At 43.8% G+C, this 25847-nt stretch overlaps 1 protein-coding gene across 6 annotated transcripts in view; it reads left to right on the top strand.

Moving 5' to 3' along the window:
• Positions 1-524: 524 nt before the first annotated feature.
• The window catches only part of PRDM15 (PR/SET domain 15), a 36738-nt gene continuing 11415 nt past the window's right edge, over positions 525-25847 (top strand). For 2 of the 6 annotated variants that reach the window (XM_075772489.1, XM_075772463.1), the window contains exons 1-12: positions 4858-5568; positions 8954-9047; positions 12222-12375; positions 13730-13982; positions 15166-15288; positions 17863-17961; positions 18708-18932; positions 19730-19865; positions 20956-21137; positions 21843-21937; positions 22873-22960; positions 24433-24600. In XM_075772489.1, coding sequence (XP_075628604.1) covers positions 5532-5568; positions 8954-9047; positions 12222-12375; positions 13730-13982; positions 15166-15288; positions 17863-17961; positions 18708-18932; positions 19730-19865; positions 20956-21137; positions 21843-21937; positions 22873-22960; positions 24433-24600 — 1654 coding nt within the window. In that variant the 5' untranslated portion in view covers positions 4858-5531. Of the gene's footprint in view, positions 591-4857; positions 5569-8953; positions 9048-12221; positions 12376-13729; positions 13983-15165; positions 15289-17862; positions 17962-18707; positions 18933-19729; positions 19866-20955; positions 21138-21842; positions 21938-22872; positions 22961-24432; positions 24601-25847 lie in introns of those variants that run through there. The other 4 variants (XM_075772472.1, XM_075772500.1, XM_075772478.1 and 1 more) reach the window with 4 other exon arrangements.

Below are 25847 nucleotides of genomic sequence, written 5' to 3'. Positions count from 1 at the left end.
GTGCCTGGTGGGGCATTTCTGCGACCCCTGAGCGCCTTCCGACAGACTGCCGATGGCTCTCCTACCGGGGCTGACGCTGCCCAGGAGGAGAAGGGAAAAGCCCCGGAAAAGCAACCTGGGTGCTCAGCCAAGCTCAATGGCAGCCATCCTCCTCCTCCTCCTCCTCCTCCTCCTCCAGCCCAGCCCAGGGCCGAAGAGCGGCGCCGGCGGCGCGGAGGGCGGTACGGGGGAGCCGCCGGGAGGTGGCGGCCGTCCCTCGCACAGGTGGTGTACCCGCCCGGGAACGGGCCCGGCTGGGGGGATCCTCGCCACGCGGTGCTGAAGGGCCGGCCGCCGCCGGGCAGATCGCTGCCCTCACAGGGCCGAGCCAGGGCGATGAGGGCGCCGGGCAGAACCGCCGCCGCCGCCCCCCGCTAACGGCGGCGGCTCTCACCGTGGCCGGGGCCGCGCGGCCCTCCCCGCCGCGGGTGGACTACGCTTCCCGCCGTGCTTTGCGGCCGGCCGCGCCGGCTTCCGGTGGCGCGTGGTTTCCGGAGCGGATCGGAACCCGGAGTCCGGATCCGATCCGGGTCTGGCCATTCCCCAGGCAGGTAACGCCGGTTCCCCGCGCTCCCGCCCGCCACCCCCCCCCGGCCCACGCGCGGGACCCTCCACGCGGGACCCACGCCCCGCCGCCCCACGCTCAGCCCGCGCGGCCCGGCCCGCCGCGCCTCCTCTCGCCGCCCCGCCGCTCCCCAGCGCGCGCGGGGCCGAGGCGGGGGCGGCGGCGAGGGCTCCCGGGGCGGCGGCGGCTGCGGCGCCGCCGCCTCCTCCTCCGCCGCCTCCTCCTCCATGCCGCCTGTTCTTTGTTACAGCGGCCGCGCCGCGGCGCGCGGAGGGAGGGCAGTAGGGAGGGGGGGGCGAGGCGGGTCCGAAGCAAAACCCGGCGGAGCCGCTCCCGGATCCCGGGCCGGGCCCCGGCGCCCGCCCGGGCTCCTGGCGGCTGCGGCGCGGTCCCACCGCTCAGAGCGCCGGTCGTGCCCGCAGCGGCGCGGGGCCGCGCCGAGGCCTCATACCCCGCTCCGCACACATACCCACACACCCCGCGGCGTCGGGAGGCTCCGGGCTCGCCGCTGGGCTGCACCTCGCCGCGCTGCCGGGCTCCGGCCCCGCCGGGGCGGTGTGTCAGCCGGCTGGGGCAGCCCTCGCGGCTGCGGCTCGGGGCCGTGTAACGGCCGCGGGGTGGGGGGGGGTGTCTGTCTCCACAGGCAGGGCTCGGCCGGTAAAGCCGTTGGTCCGGGGAGTGCGCGGGGCCTGCGAGGGAAACGGCCCTGTTGGGGCTGGTGCCGCCGGCAGCGGCGCTTCCCCTCCGCCAGCCCGGGCGAGGGGCTGCGGTCGCCGCGGGGCGGCCTATGCCGGCAGCTGCCTAGCCGCTGTCTGCGGGAGCGAGGAGAGCCTCGGCGGGGCACGGATTCCCCGCGGGAGGTGTTGGGGGGGGGCTGCTTCGAGGTGTGAGGGCGGGATACAAATGGAAGAGGGTGGGAGGAAGAGGAGGCAGGTCTGGTAACCGAGTATGGGAACCGGCCCTTACCGGCGACGAGGCGGACGAATGACCCGCTGGCTGGCGGCTCTGCCCTTGCCCTGCCCTGGGTCTCTAGGTGCCTGCCTTGTGGAATAAGGTGCGGTGTGTTGTTTCCAAGAGGAAAGCCCCAGTCTGCAGTGCTTCATACACACGGTTTTTCTGCAATATGTTTGTTTTCTGCTCACGTTCATTAAACAGATGTTCCTTATTATTTCATTCACCCTAGGCAGGGTGAACATGATAACAGGAAACGTTGGAGAGGGCCGGTGGCATAAGCTTCACACCCACTTTATTCATCTGTGCCCCCTCTGACTGGTACCGAGATAGTTCCCCTTCTCAACAGTAACTGGTACAACAGTCATAGTTACTTAGAAATATGAGGCCTCACTGTAGTTTACCAAATATTCTGCCAGATAGTTTCCAATGACTTTGAGCAGTAGTATGAACAAATTAGACTTAACATCATGAAGAAAACAAAGGGTATTTTTAAGTGCATTCTGCTTGCGCACGTTTTTCCAGAGGCCATCTGCTTGTGTTTTCAAGTTACTTACGTTAGCAGAAGTCCATTACGGAATTTTAATGCAAAGCTGAAGAAAGAAGAAACTTTACTATGTTGGTCATGAAATTCAGATTGATTTGGTTTATTTTTTTAATTCTTACCTGTTTTTTAAATCTATTTGTGAGATCAAAATTACCACTGGAGCCTGATTTCTTTATTCAGTGGTTTACTAGGGGAAGGTATGGTTTGACACCAGGTCTTACATTTTTTGATAGCTTATGGCTGGAGTGGTTCCCTGACGCTAACACTGCAAGTCATGCTTCACAAGCAGATACCTGTGACTTTGTAGCCCCTCAGTGTCTTCATCTGAATTCCCTCAAGTTTCAGAGTGCTTAGAGGCCCATGTTGCAGCTGGAGTTTGTGTGCTTAGCTGCGTACTCTGCTCTCGGGGACAAAATCGCTCAGTTAATTATACAAGCAGAAAATTCTGGTTTTCTGCTCTTTTACTGCAGTTAGAGTTAGGGCTTGTACTTGTAGTCTAATTTCTTTTGTGTAGCTTTTCACCTGATTATTTGCTGCTTAATCATTGTTCTCTGTTTTATATAAAAATATCTGGAATTCCCAGAAGCTTTGATTATCTCTGCAAGAGAAGAACATAATTATGTGCGGTAGGATGAGTGACTTAATGGAATATTTTTCTGATATGAATGCTTGAAAAGAAAAAATCAGACATGGCCTAGAGCAACAGCAGATGAGGGTAAAAAACTCTGAAGTTGTCTTCAGTGCCATCGTGTGAGGTAGTGTGGCACTTTGTGACTCAGTTTACCACCTAGAGTGGGTGGCATAATGTCATTTATTTCAAAAAACTCTTAGGAAATACAGTTGAGATTTGTGAGGAGTTTTGAAATCTATGGGCGAGAAGTAGTATGTGTTTGCAAAGCAGAATTGTTAAACCCACTTTGGTGCAGTTCTTCCTTTCCTATGCTTTCTGTAAAATACCGCGGGGGGGAAACACCACACAGGAGTTTGTAGCAAGGTGCAAATACTAATGCAAGGTAGTCCTCTTTTTGGCACCCGTGCGTTGAGGTGTGAGTTTATTTGATACATAATACATTATGCGTTCCTGTTTATTTCAGAGCATAGCAGCTCATTGTGCTGAGCATAGGAAAGACAGGTGACGAATCAGAAATTTTACAATGTGGAAAATGAAAGTAATTGCTACAAAAAGCAGTTTTTCTACTTTTTCCTCATCACCTTGAACAACATTTATGCTACTGTGATTTCTCTGCCCCTTTGTTGCTATTCTCATCTGACGGCCCCTAGAACAAGACTGACATTGCTCCTTCTGTAATGCCGCAAGTCATCAGTCTGCTGTTTGTGAAGAACGTGACGCAGCAAAGTCCTAGAAGGCGAATGCCTTTGACGAGCAGGTCACACTGCACTATTGCTGGTCTTACTGCACTGTCCCCTCTGCGTATCTGAACCATTGACCAAAAAGAGTATTTGTTAATGCAGCCATATTTAGGATTAAAGTCTTGTCAGGGCACAAACTATCTAAAAATAACTAGACCTACACCCCTTGAAATAGCCCAGACCATCCCAAAAACATCTTGGTTAAAAAGCAAAGCAAACCATTTTTTACATTAACCTACAAATCACCTTCTGTGGCTTGTTTCGCATGGTTATACTCTGAATTTCCCTAAATACCTGTTGCGTTGTTTACAGTGCTTTCAGGAAAAGAGCTTTCAGGAAATTCCCTGAATTGCTGCTCATGCTCAGCATTGAGCTTTTGTATAAATGTTTAAGTGGTTTATTTTATGAGTTTACTCCCTGAAAGGCTGTAGTCAAGGAAGGCCTAGGTTGTGCCACAGATGGGCAGTGCTGGCCCCTTACTGGGGAAGCAGGTGTTAGGGGCGATTGTGCTGTTGACATTCGGTGGAGCTGGGGAGGGCAGTGCTTGGGACGGGCCATGGGGGAGTGCCAGGCTGCCCAGGCTTGGTGATCAAAATCCTCCTTAAGCTGAGGAGATAACTGAGCAGCAGGATCCCTCCTGCCCTGACCAAGAGCCCCAGAGACCAGGTGTCGCTTTGTATTCTTGTCAGTCAACATGCTGGCTTTCCACCCAGCGTATATCCGTGTGGCAATTGACTGTCTTTTGCTAATTGGGAGTAGCCTACGGATTGGTGAAGGAACCTGTTTGCCGTTTCTGGTGGAGGCTTGAGGTGGAACGGGGCATGGGCGCAGCTGGCAGCTGCGTATCAGACAGACATAGCTCCCTGGCATGCCCAGGTGCCATCATGGCATTAGCAGGAGCCTTGGTGCAACTGTGGAGTCCTTCCTGAAACAGTGAAAGGGGTTGTGTGGGACAGGGGCTGCACTGCTGCTGAGAAGTCAGTAGAGCCAGTACCTGTGCAGAAGTAGCTGTTGCTCCAGGCTCCAGCCTGAGGCCTATTTCCACGGCCCAGCCAGGCAGAGCATATGCATCAGTGTTCAAGAGTAAACTCATAACGGGGACTCCTGCTCCTACACTGATCCTGAGTAATGGCTGCACCTATGCATGTCCTTGGCTTTTGTTGTTGTAGTAGCAAATGCTTTATCTTTTTTTCAAACAGGGCTCTGCTAGCTTAGTGTGTCTTCGTTCATGTTTCCTCTCCTCCTGTCCTCCTCCCTCTCATGGGTTCAGTCTCTTACTCCTTCCTGTTTTCTCCATGACCAATGTATTTGCTGTTTCTGCAGCCTCATTCTCTCCTAGACTTGGGTCATGATCTTCGTGTTGCTTTCCCTCTCACTGGATTTATAAAAGCGAATATAGATTATCCTTATGTTACCAGTGAAAGCAAATTGGTGAGTTACCATTTCATGGAAGATCAGTGACAGAGACGGGATTTGTTTTCCCAGGTTTTCTGATGCTTGTTACCACAGTATACCTTTGCCTTTGGAACAAATCTGTGATCGTATCTGCAGGTTTCAGGTTCTTAAGGTTATTGTGCTTATTAAATAAGTAATCTGCCCTTCAGAGATAATTTTTTAAGCTACTGTTCAGTAAATTGTTGCACTGAACCAGGTGGGCCCTGTTTCTGCAGTGGTTGTTGCTGACCTGGATTAGTCCTCTGGCCCCGCTTGTTCTGAGGATCCAAAGGAGCTTAGAGCAGGGGGTGCAGGGACACGCAGGAATGGCTGGAGGTTGGCGAGAGGAGGGATAGGGAGGTGCGTGAGACAGCATCACCTCAGAGAGAAATGCCTATGAATCTACAGACATTTAGGTTTCTTCGTAGTAATTTCAGCAACATGTGTAATGATACAGCAGTCACTGGGGGTTTTTTAGCAGCTTGAATTTCTTTAACTTTCCATTGATGTCATTGGGTATGCTCTGGGTCAGTTAGCATCGTTACTCCATAAAGAGATGTAATATGGAAGGTAAAAGTCATTCAGAACTAACTTCATCTTTTCTATTTTGGCAGGTTTAAAAAAATGGCTGAAGATGGAAGTGATGAGACTATGTTTATTTGTAAGTATTGGAATCAAAAATTATCTGTTTCTCATGATGTGACTTGTCTACCCAGAACGTTTGAAATTAAAGACTAAAACAGGCTAAGTTTTTGTTTAGAAAAATATTTATGCAAAGGAAGCTCAAACAGCTTATGGAGGAGTGGCGAGAAGGTTGCTTATTTTAACCATACACATTCTCCTGGTTTTGTTGGCAAACACACAAAGAGACATCTGAATGTGAGTTAGCAGAACAGCTTTTTCATGGTTGAAGTCAGTGAGATCGAAGGCCTAACACTAGTATATATACATTCGTTTATATAGCCAGCTTCGGCAACCAGAGGTGTCTGTGGGGAACTCTGACCTCTAGCCTGAGTTGAAGATCTGAATCTCTATAGGAGGAGGATGCAGGCTTGTTCTTTCTGGACAAGCTCGGTTTGAGATGCACCAACTGCCCTGATGAGCCTCACTCGTGGCATTCACTGTGTTTTCTTGTGCCTCTGCGGTTATGCCTGTGCTTTGTGCAGCTTGGCTTTGTGATCTGCCTTCTACGTAACCCTGTGTGCCAGAGTGGCCTCCGTGACCTGGGATCTGGACTCATGGGATCACAGTGCAGGAAGAGAGGCTGCAGTGGTGGTGTGCCCAGGGAGTGTGGTGGGCCGTGTCCCCTGTTTGATGGAGCTTGGCTAGTAGGCTTGTTTCTCAGTGGCATACTAGCCCTGCAGCCTCTCCTTTGTCACCAGCCTGGACATGCAGGATCTAGTGTTACATTGGAAAAAAGCTCAGAGATGTAGAGTGCGCTTACCTACTTGTATGAGTAGAGAGGGCCCAGATATTGTGGATCTGATCTAGGAAGAGCAGAATGGAGCATACGTCTTTGGTGGTATGCATCCACAGTCTTTTACCCCTGATGGCTCCACAGCTGCACATTAACCTTATGGCAACCATATCAGAAAGTAAGTTGCACTTTTCCCTCCACTGCAGATTCGACAGGGTTCCTTCAAAAATGGTGCTACTCAATAGACATTTTATTGAGTTGCAGATACCAGTGATGAAGTTTCTTTATCTTTCCCCTTCATAAAAAGACCCTGGTGGATAGCAACAAGGATGGGGATGCGATACCGTTCCCTAATTGCACAGATAGAAGGTGTCACACAACATGATTTTTCCCTTTCCAGTGGAGGCTGTGGTCATTGAATTTCTTGAGCTTTCTTTGTGCTCTCTGTAAGTTTTTCCCATGGGACGTTGGGATTGCTTATGTTCTGAAAAAGTGAGTTGTTATAAATGATATTGTACGCTCCCATAGTTAACATAATTGAATACATATTTCGTAGGCATAAAAGAGTTTTGGAATATTTTTATAGAAGTCTGTGAATATACTCCCCCCCAGGTTATTTTACCATTTATCCCCATGCTTAGTTTTGTATTTCTTCTGTGGCCATAATCTCTTGAAAGTGTCACATATGGTTAAGTGTAACAGCCTTGGGGAATGTCTGCTCTAAGGCATCCCTTAGATTTTGAGAGACACGCTACACAGTGGCATTATATTCTCCCTGCTTTGATCGTTCATCCGCAAATGAGTGAAAGAAATGCATAGCTTATTCCTGCATGTAGGTTCAGACAGTGCTGTCTACACCTCGTTGAACCTGTGCAGTGGCTATCTTTGCAGAAGTGAGGAGTGCCTAGGTGCAGTCAAAAGATAAGGGGAATGACTGCTTCATTTCCTTTGGCAGCAAAGCCAGTTTAAGAAGCTGTCGCTCCAGCTACTCCTTCCTGTCCCCATTGGTTATGACAACCCTTTGTGGACGATAATCCAGTTCTTTTCAGCAGTCTGGTTTACACATTCCTCTGTGGTTCCACCGCCCACTCTGGTTTTGGAAATTTATATTTAGCCCAGATTATTTCAGTTATATTAAGCATGGTGTGAGCTACAGGCACACCTAAAGGGGGTGGTGGTATGGTAAACAGTGTGGGACAGGGGATGCCATTTGGCTGTAGGCTTAGTTTTGGTGCTGGTGCTGTGTAGATAGCACTTGCCCGCTGATTCTTTGCTCTGATACAGCTGTCTGGTGCTGTACAGCAAACTGGACTGGGAAATTCATTCAGCTGAAAAATAAACTGATGGGAAAAGCTGGCTGTTTCGTTCCTTGGTTCACCAGAAGTCAGCACAAACAGCTGTACAGGATGCAACGGCTGGGCTTGGGGGTTGCATGAGCTGGTATTGCCGTTTATCAGATGTATGTGGATTTTCACTGCTAAACTGGTTTTGTTGCCAGAAGAAGAAACAAAGTGGAGCTGTGCATTGTAGTTTGGGATCCTTTTTCCACATCTTAGAAGAAATCCTTTTGTTAGTTCACTGGGACAAATACTGGGAAGGAGAGTTTTCCAGTTAGAAGTACAGAGTAGCTTTACCAGAGGGAACATACCCTGGAATGACATGGCTTTTGTCTTGTTCTCTTCCCAAACAAGGTGTAACCACCCTTTACTTTGTATCTTTACTAGGGTTACTTGACTTGCCCTTGTGAGCATGGAGCTCAGATGGAAATTGCACTATAGGAATATAACCCCTGCGCAATGATTTCTTAAGCTGTGTCAGCAGCTGACCAGGCAGGGCAGTTTGACAGCTATTTTTCACAGCGAAGCAATGTATATGCATTTAAAATCCTGTTAAGTTGGTTTATTTTAGAAAGCCTCAAATTATCCTGATCTGAAAATTGTTTCTTAGGAACCATTCAGTTCTGGGTAATTTACAGCCACTTAAACTAGAAGTTAATTTAGGTAAGCTGAGAGTGAATTAAGAAGTGTCCAAAGCATGTTGCACAGCCTGCTGACTTGTTTGGAAAGGCACCAAAAGGTATCTTGGAGGTATCTGTCCTGCGCTGTAGGTGAGGAGTGTGAGCAGGCCAGGCATGGCTCCAGGCAGATCTGGGCTTCCATGGCACACTTGTGCCCTGCTGAGGCCATGTGCTAGTTCTGCTGCTGGTTCTGGGCTTATGCCTTCTATTGCTAAAAAGACCATGCTACCCAAGCTGTTTCTAAAAGCCTGGGTTCTGATGAAGGTAGTAATGTGTGTTCGTTAGCTGCTAAATTTTATGGCACTTTATCTGAAGAATAATGCCATCTTTAAGCAGAGTATTTACTGTGGATGTAAGACAATTATTTTCCTTTGAGAGATAATTTCAAAAATTGTCTTCTGATAGTATCGATCACTGTGTGTTATCTCACCTACACAGGTGCCAGCTGTCAACTTGATGTTCAATTATACGTGTTCTTTTAAGCAATATAAATAGACTTCTGCCTTTGTATGTATGTATTTTGCTTGGTGCTAGATTTCGTATTTGGCTCTTGATGTTTCTTACAAAAGTGTTTTCCATCAACCTTTCTGTCTGCTGTCTGCTTCCTTGCAGGGTGCGAGGACTGTGGGCAGTACCATGATTCAGAGTGTCCTGAACTGGGCCCAGTGGTGACAGTCAAAGACTCCTTTGTATTGAGCAGGGCAAGGTAAAGAACGTTTGTGTTTATTCTGACTAACTCAAGACCCATGTTTGTTCTTTAAAGCATATTTGCTGTTTAATGGGTGTCATGCTGACAGCTTAAAAGTGAAGTCCCAATCTATGGAAAGCACATGGCCTTGATTAAATAGTAAAATTGATGCACACACTTAAGTGCTCTACTGAATTGAAGCAAAAAAAAAAAACTTGCTGCTCATCAGGACTTGGGGTTTTTTTTGCTGAGGTTTCTGACAAAAAGGCAGATAGTGCCAGATGGTGTGATGACTTCTGTTTTGGTCGAGTACCTGCAACTTTTTCTCCTCCTCAGATGTACTGTATTCATTTCAGAAAAGTATGTGAGGGTTTCTCATTTGTATGAATGGTTGTGTCCTCCTGCTTAGTATAACCTCTGTAGTTCCTCCACTGAGAAGCAAAACAAGTTGTTATTATTGTGAGTCTTTACAAATGATACAGGGTAATCTTCTGTCAGAAAATCTGTGACAGCACTGCAGAAACATTCATGCTTGCCAGAAGAAACAAATAGACTAAATCTCATTGGAAGAAAACAACACTGAGTAGTGATTTTTACAGAGAAAGGCAATCAGGCATTGTCAGCAAGATTCATATTAAGGTGTAAAATGTAAGGCCAAGGAAAAGAAACAACTACCATGAAGATACAGTATCCAAAAAGGGGAGAAAGTTCAAATGGCTTCATGTTTTATATAATGTACTTAGGGCTTCCGTATTTCTTCTTGGGAAGTCATGGTCAGAAAACATAGGCATGTGGGCAGCAAGTCTGGCTGTGTAGGCCACACTGTGTCTTCCCAGGATTTTGTAACAAATATTGAATGTGATGGGTCTGCCGTACGCGTGCCATGTCCCCTCTCTGCCCGGGCAGAGTGCTCTTGGTGTCCCACAGTGAACATTGGCTGCACGTGTGCACAAGCTGTAGCCATTTTTCTGGGCCTTCCCAGGAAAGGAAGCTCCCTGCATCTTCTGCCAGGCACCTGTGTCTGGAAACCTGCCATGGATGAACTCCTGCAGCAAGTGTTAATAGGGACTTCTGTCTTAACAGCCCTGACACCAGAGGTGCTTTGTTCTTGAGGGTAATTTCAGAATGCCCATAGGAATAATTGAAACTAGTGATGGAAGTGCTTTTCTTATACACGGAAACTGGGCAGTGCAGTAAGCCTCTAGCTCATACTAAGCAGATTCAATGACAAGTTAAACTATTATTTCTTACCTTTTATCTTTTTCTCTTTTTTTTTCTTTTTTTGCTGTGCAATTTAAAGCTCTCATTTATTTGTATGGTGGAGAATTACCATACTGTCCAGATATTCCAACTGTGAATGTTTTCAAATATGGTGCATGCACTGGTTTTCAGCCTTTTTTTGACATGCAGATGTGTAAGTGTTCCCTAGTGGAAGTGTTGGCTGCTGGATAGTGGATTTGAAAGCAGTGTTTAAAAATGGCTGTGTAACAGAAAAATGTATTTATTTTTCTGAAGAGTTCACAGCTGAAAACAGATAAAATAAGAAAGGGAAAGAAGAAATATAATTGCAGCCTTTATTTTACATCTGAGGGACGGTAGCAGAGAGAGTGAGTTGTCTGAGGTTGAGGGCAAGTTTAACCACAAACTGGATATGTATCTCTTAAAAAACAGTCAAGTTACTTAACCACACAATCATTGCTTCTTCTGTCCTACTGAAAAGATAAAATGGATGCTTTATGGTTAGAAGTGTTAAACATTTCCTGAACTTCACTTTCTCTAATACTGCATATTCTGTTAAAACTGAAAGCATTTTTCAATTCATTTGCTAATCACTAAGATTGCAGTCTTGTATTTCTCTTCATCTAGACAGGACAATGGATCTGCCAGTGTCAACTTCTATAGAGTAGTCAGTAGCCTGTCTGATTGTTTTCAGCTTTCCATCTGTTAGCACAGAGCTGAAAAAACAGTGTTGCCTTGTATTTGGGGCCCAAAATAGGAGGCAATAGGTAGATGGGATATAGCAAGTGCAGAGCAGAGGGGGACAGTCACGTGTCTCAATCTGTTAGCTGCTCCTGTTCATACTATTCAGGATGCATTTGGCCTTCTTTGCTGCTGGGACATGCTATGGCCTCATGTCCAGCTTGCTGCCTACCACCACCCCTAGGGTCTTTCCCCGAGCCAGTACCATCACCAGGTCTTCTTCCTTCCCAGGTGCAGGACTTTGCATTTGTCCTTGGAATTTCATATGGTTCCTGTCAGTGTATCTTTCCAGGCTATCCAGGTCCCTCTGAAGGGCATTCCTGCCCTCAGACATATTGACCGTGCCCCTCAGTTACTGTGATCTGCAAACTGAATGGGAGTGCACTCCATTGCCCCATCTAGATCATTGATAAAGGTGTTAAACAGGACAGGTACCAGCACTGCTCTACCCCAGTTGTTACGGCCTCCAGGTAGAGTAAGAGCCATTGACTATGACTCTCTAAGCTTGACCATCCAACAAGTTATTTACTCTAGTAGTTGTGTACCCAGTCAGACCATAGCATTCCAACTTGGATACAAAATATCATCATAAATACTGGTGAAAGCCTTGCTAAAGTCAGGGGAAATTGCATCCACTGCTCTTCCTTCATCTGCAAGCCTGATCATTTTATCCTGGAAGGCAAACAGTTTGTCAGGCATGAGTTGCCCTTAATCAATCCATGGTGATTGTTTCCAGTCACCTTCACCTCATGTGCCTCCTAAAACGTCTTGTTCCATGATCTTCCCAGGGACTGAAGTGAGGCTGACCAACCTGTAGTTCCTTGTATCATCCTTTTGGCCTTTTTTTTAAGATGAGCGCAACATTTGCCTTTCTGCAGTCATCAGACACCACCTCTGATGCTCATGATCTTTCCAAGATGATAGAAAGTAGTCTCATTATGGTGTTGGACTGCTCTCTCAGCACCCTCGGGTGCAGCCTGTCAGGTCCCTGGACTTACATGGGTTCAGCTCTCTCAGGTAATCACTGACTCAGCCCTCCTCCACTGCTGGTAGTTCTCCTCTATTTATAAATCCTCATAGAAATCAGAAAAAAAAGTTTTCTGCCACCAGAGATTGCAGAAATAGACACTGACTTCTTTCTTCCATGGATTTCTGCAGTTTTGTCCCATGTGTAATTGTTTTCTTTTTCTCAATTCTCTCTTCAATTCTTAGATCATCTCTGCCTTCTAATTTGGAGATAAGACAATTGGAAGATGGGACTGAAGGAGTATTTGCTCTGACTCAGCTAGTGAAACGTACCCAGTTTGGCCCATTTGAATCCAAGAGAGTTGCCAAGCTGGAAAAAGAATCAGTTTTTCCCCTGAAGGTAAGACATGGCACATGAAAAGCAATAACAGAGTCAGTTTTACCCATGATCATCTTATGCTGTCTACCACTATGGAAAAAAAATGTATGTAGGGGGGTTATTTGGGACATATTTTAGGCACGCCCTATAACAGACTACCTAAACAAGCATTCTCTGGGCAAAATACAGAAGACCAAACTAAAGGCTCCTTCTGCATGTTTGAAGTGAACATTCTTATAGGAGATAGGGCTCAGATACAGTCAGCAAAACTGCTTATCTTTCACCTTCTGCATTTGATGGTACAAGAGGGACAATGACTATGGCAGTTCATTTCAGTTGTTTTCATGAGCCTCTTCACTTTGATTGTATTTGCTTACTGAACGACATATGCATTAGTTTTATGGAACATGCAGAATATTTTTTTTTTTCTGTCTTGCATTTGTTTTATTCTTCTCTTGACAAGTTTTGGTAGGAAAAATGCTATGGTAAAAATTGAATTCAGTCTTACATTTTAGTAACTGTCCTGGTTTCAGCTGGGATAGAATTAATTTTCTTGCTAGCAGCAAGTATAGTGCTGTGTTTTGGATTTAGGAGGAGAACAATGTTGATAACACACTGATGTTTTAGTTGTTACCCGGCAGTCAAGGACTTTTCAGCTTCTCATACTGGCCTGCCTATGAGAAGGCGGGGGGCACCCAAGAAGCTGGGAGGGGACACAGCCAGGACAGCTGTCCCAGACTGGCCAAAGGGATATTCCATACTATATGATGTCATGCTCCATATATAACTGGGGGGTTGGCCAGGAGGCAGTTGGCTCAGGAACTAGCCGAGCATCAGCTTTGGCTAGTGAGCAATTGTGCTGCGCACGACTTGTTTTGTATTATTATTATTATTGTCTTCCTTTTCTGACCTATTAAACTGTCTTTATCTCAACTACGACTTTTACCCTTTTTTTCCTTTTTGATTCTCTCCCACATCCCATCGTGTGGGGGGGGGGGTGAGCAAACAGCTGTGCGGTTGTTTTAGCTGCCGGCTGGGTTAAACCACGACACTAACTCAGAAGTAAGGATTTAGAAGTGTGACTTTGGGCTGATGGGTGTTTCACAGCGTGCTGTTTGGATTCTCCTCCGTTCTCCTGTATTCACTCATTCAAATTTTGTGAGAAACTGGTGGCTATAGCAAGAATTCTTAGGATAGAAGTTCTGTTCCCATCCTGCCTGTTTCTCAATCTGTCTCTGACTTACTGCAAGTGTTGAGGCTTGCTTTGTCTCTGATGTACATTGGATGGGAGCAATTCCAAAAGCAGAAAATAAAAATCCTTCTTAACTTTGTATTATTTGCTAGGGGTTTATTATATGCCTATTTTGCTTGGCAGGTATTCCAGAAGGATGGGCCCTTGGTATATTTTGACACCTCAAATGAAGATGATTGCAACTGGATGATGATGGTGCGACCAGCCACCGAGTATGAGCATCAAAACTTAACTGCCTTCCAGCATGACAATGATATTTACTTCACCACCTCCCGGGACATCCCACCAGGAACTGAGCTGCGAGTGTGGTATGCAGCTTTTTACGCCAAAAAAATGGAAAAGCCAGTGCTGAAGCAGGTCACTAGTATTGCCAATGGTATGTGTGGGGGCCTTTTTTCCTTCCTAAGGGCCCAGTCCTGATAGGGACCAATAGTTCCCCTACTGTTGTAGTTGACAGTGCTGTTTATCAAATAGGCTCTGACCCTGAAGTTGTTAGCCTTTAGAGTCAGGCTAACCTGCATACATGGTTGTCCAACAAGAAGAAGGCATAGATTCTTCACCATGATATATCTGAGTTTTTGAAAATGGATGGCCTAGTTGATGATTCAGCCTCTTCAGAGTGAACAAACTAGATAAATAGTTCTTAACTAAAGAACTGGTGGCTGCATCAAAAACATTTTTGGGTAGAAGAGCAAAAGAACCTAAGTGTCAGTGTAAGTCTAAACATACATGCAGATTTTCTAAGGAAGCCATTCTTTTTTCAGTTGTAGTGAAAATGTTTTGTATTTGCTCAGAACCGTTATACAGTTCTAAAAAACTACTTCTATCTTATGCAGCCTTACGTGGGACCCACTAGAATAAGCTCAAGAGTGAACTGCCTTTCCACATGATTGCTTGTGCATTGGCAAAGAAAGGCAGCAGATTTTTTTAGAATCTGAATTAGAATTGCCAGAAGTCTTTTGTTCCTCTGCCCCTTCGTTCTCTTCTACTTTTGCGTTTCTACAGCTAAAAGGCATGATCCTTTAGCATTGCAAGGGCTTTTTCTTTCTGATCTTGCTTTGGGAGTACTCCAATGATATTATTGCTACGCTGAGTATAATTTGGGGTGACAAATGACTAGGGGAGAGGCCATTGCTATCAGTGTGCTGTATGCCTGATGTTGATGGTATGCAGAGTCTTAAATGCCACAGCTGAATCAATGCCATTAACAGGTTTCTGAATTCTAAGATGTTTCCATTTGGTATTAACTGAGAGGTTTCATCTTTTTCTTCTTTGGTTTAACCTGTTCACGTATTTTTGTGTGCATATGGGTGTTTAAAAATATTGTTTAAGTATGTCCTGCTTTCTCTGTTCAGCACTTTTGCTATACACTCCAGAACACGAAAGGCACATTGTATGAGATTCAGGCGTAAGAATGTCCTGGTTAGGATTTTACATGAGAATGTTTTTTTGCAGGCCTGCTGTAGGGCAAAACTTTCTGACCCTGGTTATGGCCCTTAGCACAGAGCAAGAGAGTCAAAGGGTCTGGAAAGTAAAACAACTATTTATCCTCTTCACAGATATGTGCTTGGTAGTGATGGATTCTGATAAAGAGGGAAATAAAATCTCTTCAAAACCTTCGTCTGCTGTCTTCCCCCATAAAAAAACGAAGAAATCCAGCGTACCAGCAGCTGATCCAGCAGGTATGCAAAACTACAGTATTTTTAAGGGAGACAGGACCTGGATCTAAAGACCTGTTAGGTGTACCACTTCTATGCAGATATTATGGTTATATAATTTTTACCAAATATTAATTTAGAGAGGATTTGAAAGTCTGGATTTTTATTTTTTATTTTTTATGGGCATGGTCCTTAAAATATGTATGCAGATTAAAGAGTGACAGAGGGGTCGATAAACCTTTAAGCAGATGATTTTCATGAAAAACAGAACTGCTTCTGTCTTTGGAGGAGGTTAGTATTGAGGTGGGGGCAATTCCAAATGAAATCTTTAGACTCTCTGTGCAAAGTGTGATAGCTCAAGTGATGAGGTTCTGGAAGAAAACATGAGTCTGTGAGTGAATGTAAGAACAGTGCTGCTTGGAAATGACAAGAACACTGGCCATCCCCAAATTACAGTAATACCAGAAGCCGATTAGAGTTCAGACTGTACTTGATTACAGGAACTCAAATTTAGATAAACTTGTAAGCAATACAGACACTCTTGGCAAAGAACATATGGCTCAGGAGATAACTAGTGTTGTCATAGGAACTCAATCCCCAAGGTTGATTAGGAAGCAATGCCCCTCCTCCCCCCCATAATTTCTGATAAGGGGAACAATGATATTAAGAATCCACTTAACACAAATTGCCATGTCCAAAAGTAAACTCAGAGTATGTAGTGTGAAGATCAGGATGAAAAGACAACCATTCTGGGTCTGTTCTTTGCAAAGGTTACTTTGCTAAATTTTGCCTACTAAAAGTAGCCAGGAGGAGGAGAGTTGTTGCAGATGCGTACAGAGCAATTAATTAGAAGATCCATTCATTTAATTTGGATATTGTCACTGTTAAAATGTGAAGTTGACTGGGCAGTTCTCTTTCAGTTTGGCATCACTGATTTTTTGGAGAGGGGGGCAGGGGAGAACTATAACAATTTGAACAGCTCCTCCTACATCCTTCATCCCACAGTTTGAAAGTCAAACTTCAACAGAAACAAAATGCTGCCAATTATACTTTGGGAACCCTAAGGTGTTCCCACTGAGGTAGTGTTTTGGTGTTTCCAGAACAAAACATGCCTCTCTTGATTCTGACTATTTGCCTCAAGTCATACAAAGCTGTTGCCAACTGACAGATCTGTGCTTCCAAGTAAACTGGGTTGCCCCAGAACTGCCCTGGAAGCCTGAAGAAGTGGGAACCTAAACAGGACCTGACTCTTCCTGGCAAACCAGTGCACAGCTAGGGTTTCTAGGTTTACTGCTTGAGGCAGCTAAGGAGCAAGGGAAGTGCAGAGTCAGGGACAATTTTCCAAGACAGACTTCAGTTTTACTAGCCTGCAACTTCATGAGACAGATACAGTAGCTTACATGTTACTTACCAATCTGACTTTTCTTTTTTAAAGTTATGCAGAATCTTGGCATTAGGTTTGCTGGTTTTGGCCTCCTAGATTTTGGCTTACAAGATAAGAAGTTCTTTACGTAGCCTGTGAAGAAGGAATTTCTGTTGCTGAATTGTCTAGTCATTTTTTATTTATTTGTTACAGCATGGATGAGATCATATCTCTGTAGTGTAGAACGTTGAATGTAATTTGTAGCAGGGAACAACCTCTGCCTCAGTGAATCTCTTATTTTGGTTTAAGAGCCAACAGTGAAAAGGAGGAACTAAGTTTATCATCCCGTTACAGATGGTGTTCTCAGGCAGGGAGAGATTAACTGACTTGCTAACAATCATACAGGAAATTTGTGGCAGAAACTGAGGTACAGTTTGAATCTCCTGTGCTGCCATTCACTTAACCTAATTTCTGTGTCATGCTCCTCCTCTGGGAGGGTCTTGTAAACTCTGAAATATTCAGCTTTGTGTGTACCAAAGATATCTCTGAACCAATCCAGATTTATCAGATCCTTTTGACAAATTCAGACATATCATCCAAGGACTCAAAGACAATGGACCGTAAACAGGGTAACTCTTTTCCTTTTTTTTTTTTTTTTTCATTCCAGTTCCATTTTCCCTTTAATTTCTTCTTTATTTTCTTTATCTGGTGTGATCTGATATGTTAATTAAAGCATGATTATAATGGTTTCATAGAACATCTAATTAATGAAACCACTCAAAACCAGGTTTTCATTGACCCACCCTTACTTCCATCAATCCAAATATTCTTACTTTGCAAGAGAGCAAGGATGCTACTCCTGCTTCTGTCCTCAGCAGACCCAGAAGGAGACTGGTAACCCTGGTTTTAAAGGTGCTAGGAATTGTTTTACATTGTGCTTTTGATAATCACAGTTCTTTACAAAATGATAAAGGAACCCTCAGGGCTTTACAAGACCACTGATAACTCTCTCCTGGCATCATTTAGTTTCTGTTTGGACTTCTCATCTGTTCTGATGTTTCAAGTGTTGGTGTTTGGAAAATCCTGAAGTGGTCCCAGCTGCCCCTGTGGGCCTTTTACTGCTTAAAGCGTAATTTGTGCTACTCAGGGAGTTATTGCAAGATAAACAAAGCTACAGGGATTTACTGCCTTCCCATTTTCAAAGTTTTTCACTGTTTCTTCTTGTTGTAATTTAGTGAACACTCCAGAAGGCAGTGGAGCTGCAGAAGCAGAGTCCAGCCAGTGGACATGTAAAGTGTGTTCATCTGCTTTCCAGGAGCCTCAGCTGCTGACAGGTAGGAAGTACTAGAAATTCATGGGAGAGTACTGAGAAGCATCAGAGGACTTCTGCTTTTCCAGAGCAAGACACTGGGAAGCCATACCCTGTCCATGATGCAGTAAGATAAAGGTTTTAATTTTTGTGTTCCTTTAAGAAAAAGGGTCACAGAGAAGGTAAAACAGTGATATTTTGGATATGGCAGTGATCAGTCTCTGGGCAAACAACTGTGATGAAGAAATAGAACTGTTGTCTAGAAGATGATATGGGAATGTTAGGAATATCAAGGATGGGGATATGCATGAGCAGTGCATAAGGTTAGTGATATTGTCTGTGTGGTATTTATGGCACAGGTTTAGTAAAGGTAATGAAATAATTTTTTTTCCTGCATTTCTTTTGCAGTTTTTTTATGCAGTTTTCAAAAGAGCTTAGAATATTTAAGAGCTCTGACCATTTGATGAATCATTTTTGTAAAGGGGACTTAGGCTGCTAAATAACTTGGGCATTTGGAAAAATGTACCCATTTTCAGGGGGTGCAAACTTTTTCCAATGACACCTAACAAATCTCTTAAAAAATTTGGTTCCTCTAAGTAATAGTTTCAGTGTTTAATAGGAAGGTGTTGTGACTGCTTTTGAAATAATTTTATGTGAGTCTCTGCTAAGTGAGGTTGACCCGATAGATGGGCTTCAGCTGGATCTATCCCTTTGAGTATTTCATGACAGTTTCTTTCCTTCTTACTCTCTTGTTCTTTCCCATCCACCCAGAGCACTTGCTGAGTCACCTGGAACAAGCTAAAGGTGTCCCCCAAGCCAGCCAAAATGAGGCTGTTGCAGAGAAGGTGGCAGAGGCTTCCCCTGTGGATCAGCCAGTAATTTCTGATGCTGCCAGTGCCACTACAGACTCAAGGAGGAAGGCCAGGCGGGGACGAAAGCCCAAAACAGCTAAAGCAGAAACACCTCTTGTTGTCGTTGAAGAGAAAGATTCTGCAGGTAAACCGAAACTTAAGAAAACATTAACCACATGTCCCTTCATATGTCTGTATTGATGCCTTCTTGGAAAGGCCTAAAAAGTAGCACAGAGGAAAGAGGGTGGTTTTTAGTTAGATCACTAAAGCAAACGATTTACAAGCTTCATTAATTACCTCTGAGGTCTTTGTCTATATTAAATGTTGCAGCACCTACGCTTAGATTACTCATGTTCTCCTCTGACCACTTTAGTAATAGAGGCGCAGAGAAGCACAGGATAGTGGTTATGAGACACCTGCCTAGCTTTCTGCAAGAAGGAAAAGGAGAGAAAGCATCCTCCCTCTCAAGAGGAGATACCTTCCTCTGCCTACCTGAAGGATTATTCTTGAAAGGGGCTTTTTTTCAGGGCCTTACCTTCCTTTAAGGGAAGTTCTAGTAGGAAATTTCATGATGCCTAGTCAACTGACCCCTTAGTAATAGGTTGGAAAAGTAAGAAATTACACTTCCATAAGAGATGTTGGCTACATCTTACTTGTCATTCAGTAGCCGCTTCCTCTATCTTGTAAGTGCTACCTACTCATTTGCAATCCATTATTTGTCACACTCCAATAAGATGTTTAGTGCTGCATCTCATTCCAGAAGCAAATTCCTGCATTTGAGGTTTTTTTTCTAGTGGAGGGTGTCCCTGCCCATGGCAGGGGGGTTGGAGCTAGATGATCTTTAAGGTCCCTTCCAACCCAATCCATTCTGTGATTCTATGATTCTATGATTCTATTTCTAGCTATCTACATTAACACTGGTTTTTTATGATGTGTTTGCAGTGGAACGTGTAGCTGATGTTGTAACTGAGGTCCCACCAGAAGAGGTAGCCATGCCTTCAGCTACAGAAGAGAGAATTATGGAATTGGTTTTAGGAAAGATGCCTAGCACCACAAATAGCATCAGTTCAGTGACAAAGTAAGTGCTCTGGTATGCAAAATTTCCTCTTAGGCTTAGTTAAGATTATGTAGCATGGAACAGCTCTGCTTAACTTCTGGGCCCACAGATGCTCTTTTTTATTAGCGTAAAACTATGTGATGCTGCTGCTGCTACACGAGCTGACTTTGAGTGTCACAAAGATGGCTCGTGCACTGGAGGATGGTGCACAGATGGTGAGATGGTGGTAGAATTTTGGAGCGTAAACCTTGAGAATTTAATTTTCCGTCATGTTGCTGCTTTTACTCAGTGTTATTCCAAAAGTCTCCCGCAGCTGCAAGGTGAATTATTACTCCCATTGAATGTTGGTGATAAAAGAGGCAAAGAAATTTTTGCTCAGAAAATTATGCTAACAGTTATTATTCAGTCTTGCTTGTCACCTTAACTCATGAATGACTTCATGTTGATTTGTGCATGTGATACTTCAGATTTAGAGCAGTGGGAGGGGAAAACTGTATAACAGAACCTCAGGGCGACTCTTAAATATAATTTGATTAATTTAGATTCTTTTATGTCTTTCTGTCTTGGCAAAATTGGCTTTTTGAATTATTTTGTGTATAATAAAGCATTTGATGGTTCAAAATTAGCTAGTAATGCTATATATTGAAGTCCTTAGCAGACACAGAGCCATCACAAATGCATTCCAGCGGGTGGTTGTGCTGGGAAATAGACCAGTACTGCTGCTTGGTGCTCTGCTGCCTTATCATGTACGCCTTTTGCATGCGAACCACTGAGCTTTCTAAGCTGAAATAGTGCTAATGGTTTCAGAGGATAGGCAGAACAGATCCTTTGTGTTCCTCTGAAGGGCCTGCACAGAGAATCGCTGAGGCTGGTGGCTGCTGCTTTTTTCCTCGTTTGTACTGGGTGAAGCTAATCTGGAGCAAGCCATGCTCTGACATCTGCTGCTTCCAGGGAGGCCCGGGGAGCACCTCGGCAATGAGGAAGCTCCGGGCCCCCCCCTCTCCTGCCAGAAGCTGAGCACAGCACTCCTCTAGCTTTTGCCAGCTGGTGGGACTCTTTCTTGCAACCTGTGGGCTACCTTTCAGTCCCTGCCTTTCTTTCTCTAATCCAGTAGGTTTGCTCATCACCAAAACACCATGTCCCTCAAAAGAAGTTTAATTCTCTCCAGTAGACATGGTATACGGCGGAAGCTGATAAAACAGCTTGGGGAGCACAAGCGAGTCTACCAGTGTAGTATCTGCAGTAAGATCTTCCAGAACAGCAGCAACCTCAGCAGGCACATCCGTTCTCATGGTGGGTTTGCATTTGCCTTGCTTGCATATTGATTTTGTCTTGCGTTGCTTCCACCTTTGAGTGAAAGAAATAGGCTATTTGTAGATATTGGGATATGTAATTTTAAGAGATTTTTTTCTTTCTTTTTTCTCTTTTCTCTCTCTTTCCCTTTTCCTTTCCTTTTTTCCCTTTTCCTTTCCTTTTTTTTTTTTTCCTTTTTCAACTGTCTCTAGGAAGCTCTTTTAGTTATGCAGGCCAAAGCATGTGATGATAATAGATGAAAGTTAAAATTACAGTACTTAAAATTTGAATTTAGGTACATATTTTAAACAAATGGGAGGATGTGACGGTCTTTCCAAAACTGTTCTTTGCTTTAAATTTATACGTTGTCCACCACCTTTACAGATACATGGATAACATTGCTGAGTAAATGTCAGCTGAGTGCTTTTTAGCTTGTGATCTGCAGTTCCAGGGGTCTGTGACCTATTTCTATGGATTCTGTGAAAAATAATCACTGAAAAAGAGTGGAGGAACCAAAATTGTGGTCAAAATTCTTGGGAAAGGTTAAAATCCACTGTTGGATCTCCTGAGTTACTAAAGCTTCTCATCACTAGCCTGTTTGTTTGCAGTCGCTTGTGCTTTGGTTTCCCCTGTTTTGCATGGAGTTGATTATTACCAATTGCTCACTACTTTCTTTTTTTATTTTATCTCGATTGATTCCCTCAGGTGACAAACTATTTAAATGTGAGGAATGCGCAAAGCTGTTCAGCCGTAAAGAGAGCTTGAAGCAGCATGTTTCATACAAGCACAGCAGGAACGAAGTGAGTGGAAATGACTAGCGGGCTCTTTCTGAGGTTAGGTGAAAATGTACAGCGAGCTTCCAGGTGCTAGCTGGGGAGCTTGGGTCAATTATATTTGAGTGGATATCCATGTGAATAAGTGAGACAAAACTGATAGGGAGAGGTAACATCTTCTGTTAGAACAGTTGATGAATTTGCGAAGTGTGGACAAGCTTTTGAGCATACAAGTCCTTTTTCATGTCTGAATTTCCTATAGAAAGTTGTTTTCAGGCATCATTTACAGCAAGACAAGCTGGAGTTAGCTGGACCTGCATGATCTAGAGGTGAGATCTGACCTCAGTTTATGGTACATAATAGGATTGTTCCAGTCTTGTTTGCTTGTCCTGTTTCATTGATCCCCACCTATACTGTCATTTAACATGTGAATTCTCTGGGTAAAGGCTGTGTCATTAAGGGCTATGCGCACATGTGTAAACCCACAGAGCTTACAGTAGCAGCCCCATGCCTGTTGCCAAGGGCCTTTCAGGGCTGCTGCTGTATAAATATTACACATGGCCATAGTGGGGCCTTACCAATGAATATGGCCACTGCTGCTCAGCATCAAGGTCCTAACCTCTCAGATTGCTGGCATCTGTTCTGCAGCTGGAGAATGAGTCAGATTCCATCTTTCTTCTCAAAAATTCTGTCTCTGTGTTGGACCGGGGGTTATTAGGAGGACTGTTACATGCACACAGATGCATAGTCTACTTTTTTTTTTTAGAGCTCAGATGTAGTAACATGGATGGCAGGATGATATAGCATGAGAATTTTGCATCAATGTGTATTTAAATATCCTGTTGAAGGAAGATAACTTGGAAAAGACAGAAAACAGAAAAAGTAGTTGAGATTTAGAATTTCTCTGTCAGACGTGACTTGTCTTTCTCTCCTCTTAAAAACTCACTGTTTGCAATCCTTAGGTTGACAGTGAGTACAGATACAAGTGCACCACGTGTGAAAAGGCCTTTCGAATAGAGAGTGCATTGGAATTCCATAACTGCAGGACAGGTGAGAATGGCTAACCATTTCATTTTGTGGGGATGTCAACAAATCCATCTCAGTATAGTAACTACAAAGAGGGAGTGGGCATTTAGATTTTTGTCATCATCACAACGACCAACCTGCCCATTTCCTTGTTCCCTTCCCTCAAAAAAACCTCCTTGTTGTGATAAGAAAAGTATAGCCATCCACTTACATATTGGGCTTTTTTTTTTTAATTTCCTGCTCACCTGTCTAATGTCCTCATTGGTATTTCATTTATATGTTCACAGATACCCTGTCACCATCTCTCTCTAACTTTCTTTCCTGAAACTAAGTTTCCCCTCATTTCTCTGAAACACAGGAACTGGAAAAGGGGCCAGTACTGTCAATAGTTTGTAGTTTTCTGGGATTACAGTTTTCTTCTGCTTTCTCATGCTTTCTTTGTACTTGCAGTAGTCTCTCTAGGTGCTTCTTTCTTGGTATCACTAGCACCTGTCCTTTTCTCCCATAGCCATCCCTTGTGGTTACTCATATGCTGAGTGATTTCATACTTAGAAAATTACATCCTGGTTACTTTTATGGACCCATGATAACTGTCGGTCCAGAATCACCTGGGTAATTGCCCCTTACAGCACCATTCAAAGTAGGTTTTCCTTTCAAAGGGTACAGCTTGTATAAAAACTCAGCCTTATGAAGAATGGAAAGTAATGCCAAGTAACCTCAGTAGTCTGTTTATTCAAAGACAACAGCTCATTTTCTGAGTTGACTGTTACCAAAATGAGCAGCAGTTTTTGCTCTGCTCTTTAGCACATCAAACTGCTAGTTCTTTGTGATTGCTGTAGCATTGGCAAATTCTGTCTCCAGGACTGTACTTCCATGTTTCAGCAAAAGTCTCAACTACTGAATACAAAACAAATTCACCATAGGCCTGTTATCATGGAATGATCTAATTTTTTAGATTTTATACTTTCTTCTAGAGTATTCTGTACTGGCTGGTATTAGGAACCAGTGGTGGAAGGAGCATTGCAGCACTTAGACACAGCTGTTTGTGGGATGTTGTGTTGCTGTATGTGCAGTGATTTTACCAACGTTAAAAACTTGAATCAACTGTGACAAAATCCACTCCACACATAATTTTTAATATATGCTAGTCCACAATGGAAATAGCCCGTGTGAGGAAGTTACAACACTAGATTCCATGTTCAAATTAGCATCATATATAATTTTTGCCTTCGAAGAAATACCCTTCAGTGTATTCCAGTGATATTTAAGCACATAGGCAGCAAAAATAAACTCAATGAGTTGTTTGATGTTTATTATCTTTTTAATGGGAAGACAAATTTTAAAATAAAAATACATGCTTTTGCATTTCCCTCCTCAATACATATAATGACGGATTATATATTAACACTCAGGTCTAACAAAAGAGCTACCTGTCTCACAAGCATACAAAACCTGTTTTCATCTGTAAAGAGCTGCGTGGTTTCTCTTGCTTACAGATGACAAGACATTCCAGTGTGAGATGTGTTTCAGATTCTTTTCTACAAACAGTAATCTTTCAAAACACAAGAAAAAGCATGGGGATAAGAAGTTTGCATGTGAAATCTGCAATAAGATGTTCTACCGGAAGGATGTCATGCTAGACCATCAAAGACGACACTTGGAAGGTAAGTATACTGCAGATGAACCTAATTATTACCCTTCAAATGGCAGCAGAGGTGGGAAGGTTAAGGAAATGATGGCGCATTAGATTCTTCTGGATGGTAGCTGTCATTTTTTTGTCAGTTACCTGACCTGGAGTAGCAGGTTTCAGCAAAATGTGACATTTATTAAAAATAATAGCAATGGAACCTGGAGGGGAGTTGTTTAATTCTATGAAAAACTTTCTAGGAGATGCACCTATCTTTTTTTCTGAGCCTCACGTGATTGGATCCAGTGCTACTAACTGTTGTGTGAAAATTGCTTGGCTTATGCAGTAGTTTAGACTAGCTGATTTTAATTACATCTTTTTCTTTCTTTGAATTCTGTTCTTTCTTTAAAAAAAAAAAAAGTGTGGTAATTTGAAAATTTGAGAGCAGAGAATTAACTTACAATATATGACTGAAAGTGACTACTGTGTAAATATAGTATAAATGGAATGCTGTGTGATGTTATCTTTCAAAATCTTGAGAATATATGAAAATGAGCTTATAAGAATTTACAGTTTAAAATTTCAAACACCTAAGGATGTTACAGGTACTCAAAGACTCTGGAAAAACTTGGGTGATGATAGATTGCTGAAGTATATATTAAAATTCCTTTAGTGATCTAGATGATAAGCCCAAAGGTGATTTTCAAAAAAGCAGCCAGATTGTCCACTTGGTGCTTTGGGCGTAGCTGACTGTCATTGGCCACTCTTGTGACTCAGACCTCTGTGCCATGAAGTAGCACATGGCTGGAGGTCAAGGACTTGAATGGCAATGGCAAGGTGTCTCATGTGTAGCTGTTAGAGAAGAGCAGCAGACCTCTTCCCTCCTGAAAGTAGCAGAGAAGGAGGTCTGAAATCCTCATCAAGTGTTAAAGGTGATGCTGGATGGGTTCCCTCTCTCCTTAGAGACTCTGAGGGGGGGAATTTCTGGGCCAGATATCTGATCAAAGTGCCAAGGCCTACTAGGTCTACCTGTTTCCTAGTAAATCATAAATAAATGTCTGTTTTCAGACATGTTACAGTCAGTGTAGTAACCATTAGGCCACAATACATCACCTTGGCAGAATGCTTTTAGATTCTTAAGACACCATTTTAATTTAGAAATTATCCTATTGTAAGCAATTAAATTCTGCATTGAGGCTCTTCCCAGTGTTTCACTCTGCTTTACAGTATTCACCTGAAAGGGCATGCAGATTGGAGTAGAAAACCATGGTTTATTTTTTTTGT

The sequence above is a fragment of the Balearica regulorum genome, chromosome 1, assembly GCF_011004875.1.
Source record: "Balearica regulorum gibbericeps isolate bBalReg1 chromosome 1, bBalReg1.pri, whole genome shotgun sequence".
NCBI classification, from domain to species: domain Eukaryota; kingdom Metazoa; phylum Chordata; class Aves; order Gruiformes; family Gruidae; genus Balearica; species Balearica regulorum.
The sequence above is the reverse complement of the archived record's forward strand: the minus strand, read 5'-3'. Positions and strand labels throughout refer to the sequence as shown.